This window comes from Pelodiscus sinensis, chromosome 21 (genome assembly GCF_052426305.1).
Source record: "Pelodiscus sinensis isolate ZL-2025 chromosome 21, ASM5242630v1, whole genome shotgun sequence".
Taxonomy (NCBI): domain Eukaryota; kingdom Metazoa; phylum Chordata; order Testudines; family Trionychidae; genus Pelodiscus; species Pelodiscus sinensis.
Window position 1 is genome coordinate 9,951,986 of NC_143072.1, and position 7,688 is coordinate 9,959,673.

Genomic DNA, 7,688 nt, shown 5'->3' on the forward strand with positions numbered 1-7,688 from the left:
GCTCTGGCTCTTTCTTGCAGCATCGTCCTGGGGCCTGGCTGCCCGTGCAGTAATAGCCACTGTGTGCTTGGCCCCCAGCGGGGGGGGGGGATACTTTCAGCTGCTGGATTGCACCCAAATCAATCCTTGGGCGGAGCGAGCGGAGTCCTGGCTTTGCCCCCAACGCGGGGAGAGCAGGGCAGGTCGGGGTGTCCTGGGCCCCAGCCCCGCAAGGCAGCAGAGCTCAGAGAAACTCAGAGCAAAGGCTCAGGCAGGTTGGAAAGTTTTATTTCCAGTGAACCAGGCTGGAGCTAGAGCCCCCCCGCAGCCCCTTTCCACGGCACCAGACCCCCAGCCCGACGGAACCTCACCCGCAGCAGTAGCCTCAAGTGGCCTCCAGGCTCTGCCGCCAGCAACAGGCAGGGGGCTGGGAGGAGCCTGGCTCTACTGCTGCCATCACCATGTCTGTCCAGTTCTCATTTCACACAGCGGCTCTTCCGCCTCTTCTTGCGGGCTGCACACGGGCCCCTTCCCTCAGCAGCCTGGGACGGCTCTGCTCCTCCAGCCGCCTCAGCAGGAAGGGAGCTGCAACCAAGAGCCACAGGCAGCCTGAGTGGCTAATGCTAGCAGGGCAGGACAAAGCCAGCCTGCCCCTGCCTGTGCCAGCCTCCATTCCTCAGCCCTGCCCACTCCACAAGGGGGCTCCCACTGTGGCACACTGCTCCTGCCCACCACCAGCCACTTTCCCTCCCAGGCCATCACCCTCCTCAGGGGCTCCAATCCACGCCCTTCCCCAAGGGCCTGCAGCTCCCTGCCCCAGGCCCAAGGACTGGGGAATCCAGCCTGCAGGGTTCCCCTGCCCAGGTGCTGAAGGGTGCAGCATGCTGAGAGCACGGTGCTGCCAGCCTGCCCCCACAGCTGGGGGATTTCTAACTTGGGCCTTCAGGGCAGGGCCAAGCCCAGCCCTTCTGCTCATGCTGCAGAGCTCTCACCTGCAGGCGCCCTGGCCGGAGCATTCCTGCTGCCTCTCCAGCAGCGCCACGAAGAAGCCGCTGGTCAGTGTGGCTGCGGGGCAGGCTCGGAGGCAGCACTGCGCACCTGGGAAGGTGGCCAGGCCCCTGTGGGGCCAGGAAGGCAGCACATTTACCAGCCTGCAAGCAAGGACAAGATCACAACGAAGCTCAGTGACCCAGCCAGGCTCCTACACAGAGGCCCAAGCACCAGAATGGCCTCTTGGACTCTGCCCTGGGCTTCACAGCTGCCCCAGTCCCCTTCCTCCTACCAACAGGACACAGGGAGCAGGCGCTGTGGCCTGCTCAGCCCCTGCCCAGTGGGCAGTGACAGTCCAGCCCCCTCCATTCCCAGCCCAGGAGTTGGTACCTGAATGCTGAGCCATGCTCCTGGAGCACGTCCCGGACCACATCCTCATTCTCCTCCTGCTGCACGGAGCACGTGGAGTAAGCCAGGCGCTGGAGAGCAGGGAAGCGTAGAGCATGGCCCAGGGCCTTGCGCTGGAAGGCAGCCAGTGCCCGCAGCCGCTCCGAGCTGGGCGCCGTCTCCTCGCCTGGCAGCCGGTTCACCATTCCTGGGGAAAGGGTCAAAGGCATGGATCATGCTGGGCCCCCCCCAATGTCTTCTCCAGCAACCCCCACTGAGCTCAGTGTATCCCGGGGTGGGGGCAGGGCCCCAGGATCCTTCCCCTAGGCCGGAGGGAAGCAGGGTTTCAGCGTGGCTCAGACAGGCACGCCCAGTGGACGTAACCCCCCCCCCCCCCCCCCGGTTGTACTGCACAGACCTGGCTCCCTCCCCCTCACCTGAGCCGCTGCATGAGGGGTCCAGGAGGATGTAGGTCACCTTGCTGTACTTGGGATCCCTGGGATCAACTGCCAGGAAGTCTTGATTGGCCAGTTCACAGCAGGTAGCCCCAGCCCGCACCAGCATGGTACTCATAGTGGCCAAGCGCTTGGGGTCCAGGTCAAAGGCGAAGATCTGCCTGAAGGTAACACCCCAGAGAGCAATACAGGAACCGTTACCTGCCGTAGCTGCCAGACCCCGCCCCCCCACCCCAGGCGAACACAAATCCTCCATCGGCAAAGCAGTGTGACCAAGCACATCCCTGAGCCAATTCACCCACCGCTGCAGGGAGCCAGCAGCATGCAGGGAGCGGGGGATTCGCCCTCCTCTTCAGCCGGTGGGCACAGGTCATATCAGGGGAGATCCGAGTTTCCCTGCACTGCAGGGGCCTTGGGCACAGCTGCCCCTCATGGCACAAAACACTCATCTCGGGGGCTGTCTAGGACTCTCTGTTCCTGGCTGCCAGATGTGAGTCTCTGGGAGATTTTAAGCACCCCTCTCCCTTCCGCCCCGGCCTCACTCTCCAGCTGGTGCTCTGTCACCAGTCCCCAGACACAGCCCAGGGCCAGACTGCTTTCAGACAGGGATAGAGCTAGTAAGTCAAGCTCCCAACTCCTACATGCAAGAGCTAAACTACTCACTCCCCAAGTGCCTGCCTGCCCCTTTCCCTTCATGCAGTCCTGCCTTCAACCCCACGCCCTGGTGTTCTCAGCCCGATTCTCTCTGGCCAAGCTGCAATCAACACCAGGCTTGCTGCAGGACACACCGGACTCTGCGCTGCCCCTTCTTCCAAAGAGACCTGTTCGCCTCAGAACAGCTGCTAGGTCAGGGCTTTGTGCCTGGCACTGAGAAAACTGCTTCTCGTAACAGCGCCAGGACGGCCTCTTGGACTCTGCCCTGGGCTCCACAGCTACCCCGTCCACTTCCTTCTGCCAGGTCCCCCAGATCACACTCACCCCTTGTTCTTCAGGATGGCGGCCACGTGGCTGGTCTTGTTTCCAGGGGCAGCGCAGGCATCAATTACATGGGACCCTGAGGGGGGGCTCAGAAGAAAGGCAGGAAGGCAACTGGCCTAGAAGAGACACCACCAGTCAGCTCTGCACCAGCAGTATTTCCCCCCCATCTTCCCTCTTCCAACCCGCCCGCAGCTCAGGGTGGTGCTTGCCTGCTGCATGCACACAGTAACCAGCGCAGTGGCATCTGCCTGAGTCTGCAGAGAGCCTGAGACAGCAGCTGAGAGAGGTAACATTGATCCCATTTTCCTTCTGGGGGTGTTGACACTGAACTGGCCTTATTAGGCTTCAGGGGTGACACACTCAACGGTTTTACTGCTCTTTAGCACAAAGATCCAGCGAGAGTCAGCACCCCAGCTTGCCTCAGGCACTTTCTACAGCGCACTTAGGAGCTGTCAGTGCAAACATCTGCAGCAGATCAAGCGGTACAGGGACAGCATGATCCTTCAGGCACCTATTTCCCACTTCCTAGATCTCTCTTCGGCTGGATCAGAAAGTCTCGAGTTTGCTACAAAATACCTGAGGCTGTGACCTAAAAACACCCTTCCCTCATCACCTTGTCACACCCACCATACACCTCCCTCCATTCCCCAGCAGTCACCCCCTGGCACTTCTTCAGCCTGAGTTTTCCACCCCCGCCAGAATGGCTCCTCTTGCCCCAGTGCCCCCCACCTTGTCCTGCAGGATGATGTGCCCTGCGACGTACAGTCGGTCCTTATGGAAGTCTGTCTGTGACGGGAAGACAAGCAGATCGGGCAGGTGGGGATCCAGGAGGAATTGCTTTCCTGAGAGGGAGCTCAGCTCCTCCAATCTGCTCAGAGGCAGCAGGGGGTAGGGAGGAAGAAGCTGATTCAGTGGAGTACAGATCCTGCTTCCCCAAAGCTCATAAGTCCTCCAGAGGCCAAGTGATTTCCCCCTCTCCTGGCTTCCGAATGCATTGCCTGGGTGTTGGCTGCTGTCACTGCCAGCAGGGGTTGGGTCCTGCCTCCTTTTGGAGATACCTGGGGCACAACGCTGGAGGAACAGGCAGCTGGCAAGTTCCCCACCTTCCCAGGTGTGGCAGGGCTCAGGCTTTGCACTTCAACCCTGGGGTGGCTGGGCAGCAGCTTCCATCCCCACAAAGGTGGCTCCACCCCCATCCACTGGCCATGGGGCTTCAGAATCTGATCCCCTCTGCCTCTCTTGCCCAGCCACTCACCCACTCCCATGGCTCCTCCACCTTCCCCAATACCCCAGTCAGGGCTTAATTTGTCCCCAGGCTTGCTGCAGCTGAATGTCTGCTTTGACATTCGTATCATTTTTTACAATAGACTCATTAACTAGCAACAAACGACAATGGTTTGGACATGCGTGTGTTCATAGAGATTTGTCTTTCAGATTAAGCGTGAAGCCAGCAAATAATTTAACCTGAGAACCACCAACTTCTGGCTGCCTGAGGTGCCAACCTTTGATTGTTTGGAAGGTAACTCAGGTAATTGCAAGGCCTCCTCTCTCCCCCATCTGGGACTGGGTATCAGCTTGGCAGGCCAGTGAAGACCAGAGCACAGTACACAGGGACAGGCAGAAATTGGCTTTACCTGGCTGCCCTGCCTTGGTAGGAGTAGCCCTGGCGTTTGAAATAGTCAACCACATCATCCAGGCAGGTTTTAAGGGTGTTCACTCGGACGTAGCGTGGCACTTGAGGGGCTGGGGAAGCAACACAGGCAGAGAGATGTGCGTCCCCCCTTTCCCAAATCACCCGAGACGCTAGAATACTCCAGCTGGTTCCACATAGACACAGACAAGACAGACCAGGTCATGCTCAGCCCTGTCTGCAGGTCCATTTGCCACCTCACAGGTTAATCATGTGCCCAATTCAAACAGGCCTAGACGAATGAATTTGGAAATCACTGGCCATACGCGACCTCATCCCTAGGGAAATGATGGCAGGCATACAGAGAACACTCTAGCACTGCAGAAGCAGTCATCTTACCCAGAGACGGGCATAAGAATCCTTCTGGGTCTCTTTCCCCAAGGGGAGTCCCAGTCTAGAGTCCTGCCTGCTGGGAAGAGCCCCCACTCTCACCTTGATTCCCCGCTTCGGTGGGTGCCAGCAGGTCCTCGTTGCAGTTCACCTTCCTGTGCACCTTGAGACGGGCAAGCTCTGCCTGCAGGCGGGCCCGGTGCTTCAGCACCAGCACTTTCCAGCGGCCCCCGCACTTCAGACCCTTGCCAAAGAGCAGGTCATACACCAGCACCTGCCGCAAGACAGACGGGGTCAGGGCATCCGCCCCAGGGCACCCCCGTGACAGGCAGGGCAGTACCAGGCCTTACTTTGGCTAAGTGGGGGGACAGCTTCTTCTCAGCCTTCAGCAGGCCAGCCCCAGCCATGATGGAGTCCAGCACCGGCGAGTAGCGCAGGGTCTCCGACACCAGGGCGTAGAGCTGCTTCACGTTCTGTGGGGAGATGCCCTGTGAGCTGGGGGCCCCTCACCTGGCTCTGCCCCCCCACCCCTCGCCCCTGAGAGCCCCCCGCCCGACTCTCCCCTCCCGCCCGACTCTCCCCCCCCCGTGAGCCCCGCCGCCCCCCGTGAGCCCAGCCCCCCCCCCCCGCCCGACTCTCCCCCCCCCCGTCCGACTCTCCTCCCCCCCCCCCCCCCGTGAGCCCAGCCCCCCCGCCCGACTCTCCCCCCCCCCGTGAGCCCCGCCGCCCCCCGTGAGCCCAGCCCCCCCGCCCGACTCTCCTCCCCCCCCCGTGAGCCCCGCCCCCCCGCCCGACTCTCCTCCCCCCCCCCCCGTGAGCCCAGCCCCCCCGCCCGACTCTCCCCCCGAGCCCCGCCCCCACCTGGGCGCGGCTCTCGTACACCAGGCTCTTGAGGGAGCCGTCGCGGCGCTGCAGCCCGACCAGGACGGAGGCGGCCGCGCTGTAAAGCGCCATGACCCGGCCCGGCCCCCGTACCCGGCCGCGCGCGGGGCAACAGCCGACAAGCCCCACTTCCGCTTCCGGCTCGCCGCTCTGGAAAGCCCCGCCCTTCTCCAGTAGCACCGCCCCCGCGAGGCGCACGGCAGGGGAGCGATCGAGGAGCGCATGCGCAAGAGCCCGGTGCATGGTGGGTAACGGCCGATGGTCCCTTTCATCTTTTCCATTCTCCCGCGGAATAAATGTTGTTACGTGCACCGAGGCAGGCGCGGATGTGCACCACCCGGGGAAACAGGCACAGCGACGGGGGCCGCGGTACACTGTGGGTGAGGCAGGCCGGCCCGCCCGCCCGCTGCATTGTGGGTAAAGAGGGGCACCCTTCGCACTGCATTGTGGGTAATGGTGGGCTACCTGCCTGCTGCATTGTGGGTAAAGGTGGGTGCCCCGTGCACTGCATTGTGGGTAACAGCAGGCCAGCCCCACTGCTGCATTGTGGGTAACGGTGGTAAAAGATGCTTTTAGCCAAAGCGGCCACGTGGGCAGGCCTGTGGCACCTTGGAGCCAAGGGAAGCGCGCACCACAGCACCAGCCACAGGGTTACCATATTTGAACTTTCAAAAAAGAGGACACGCCTGAGAGGGGGTGTATCTGTATCAGTATCTACCAACTCATCTTGTATTAATAGAACACAGTACAACGTGAATTGGTAGGTACTGATACAGATACACTTCCTCTCAGGCATGTCCTCTTTTTTGAAAGTTCAAATACGGGTAACCCTACACAACCACCTCCTCACATGAGGAGCTAACAGTTACCAAAAGCATCAGAGGGGTAGCCAAGTTAGTCTGTAGCTGGAAAAACTTTTAGCACCTTAAAAGACTGTAGCAGCACCTTAAAGACTAACAAAACACGTAGATGGGACCATGAGCTTGCACATAATGGCCAGTGCATAATGGCTACTTGCATGTGAAACAAAGATAGGTCATTTGATCATATGACCTGCTCCAGTTTGGGAGACACCAGAGATATAAAAGTGCCATGAGGCTGTCTCCGGTTTGTCTTCAATCTTGCTACTGATCCCAGATGCAGCCTTGCGAGGGACAGAGCTGGGAAGGATTGCTGACCCATCCTGATACAGGATGTATAACAGAGACTTCTAAGTTAGCAGTTTGTAACATCTCTGCTGAGAACCTGCACCAAGAATTTGGTAATTGATAACAATCTTTCTCTCTACCTTTTCTTTCTTTTATTAATAAATAAATTAGATGCTAAAACATTGGCCCAGCATGCTCTTGTGGGTAAAATCTAAAGAGTAAATTGAGCGGGGACTGTGGCTGGTTCTTTGGGATCAGGAGGATCTGTTTGGAGTTGGTGAGATTGGGTTTTACAACCTCTCACCTGTGCGTAAGGCCCAGGGTTGATTGTGGCACAGGGAGAACTGAGGTGTCTGAGGGGTTTTGCTGGTGAGGCTTCCTGCTGGCCAGATTGGCAGCTGAAGCGCTCTGTGTGACTGGTTTGTGGCCTATTTTGGGAAAGGTCTCCAGTCAAGGGCTCTAAGCAGCCCTGGTTTTGAGTAATTCGCCCTGAGCTGATGCCCTCAGCGGTGCCCAGACTGGTCCATCACAGCAGGTTAAAGTGTTCTCCAACAGGTTTCTGTGTGTTGCTTTTTCGGATATCTGATCTGTGTCCATTAATTCTTTCCCATAGAGACTGTCCAGTTTGGCCAATATACATTGCAGTGGGGCATTGTTGGCATTTGATGGCATAGATCACATTAGTGGATGTGCAGCTAAATGAGCCCCTGATGTAGTGGCAACAGTTACCAGGTATTTTAGAACAGGGGAAAACAGCACCCGCTAGCAGTAGGGCCAGTGGTAAGGAGGCTAATTAAGTGGCTGTGAAAATGCAGCATTAAAGATCTTACACTGCATTTTCCCATCAAA

General features: G+C 58.9%; 1 protein-coding gene across 2 annotated transcripts; it reads right to left on the reverse strand.

Moving 5' to 3' along the window:
• Positions 1–251: 251 nt before the first annotated feature.
• On the reverse strand, positions 252–5,839 carry NSUN5 (NOP2/Sun RNA methyltransferase 5). 2 transcript variants are annotated; one of them, XM_089772159.1, is made up of 11 exons: positions 5,671–5,839; positions 5,160–5,282; positions 4,912–5,083; positions 4,424–4,532; positions 3,519–3,657; positions 2,790–2,905; positions 1,794–1,972; positions 1,360–1,564; positions 972–1,130; positions 549–564; positions 252–512 (listed from the first exon to the last, which is right to left on the reverse strand). In XM_089772159.1, the coding sequence occupies exons 1-11, from the start codon at positions 5,761–5,763 to the stop codon at positions 456–458; spliced, it is 1,368 nt and encodes a 455-aa protein (XP_089628285.1). In that variant the 5' UTR covers positions 5,764–5,839; the 3' UTR covers positions 252–455. The 2 variants fall into 2 exon arrangements, with proteins under 2 accessions (XP_089628285.1, XP_075761138.2); XM_075905023.2 differs by having other exon boundaries at positions 252–564; positions 5,671–5,838.
• Positions 5,840–7,688: the final 1,849 nt, after the last annotated feature.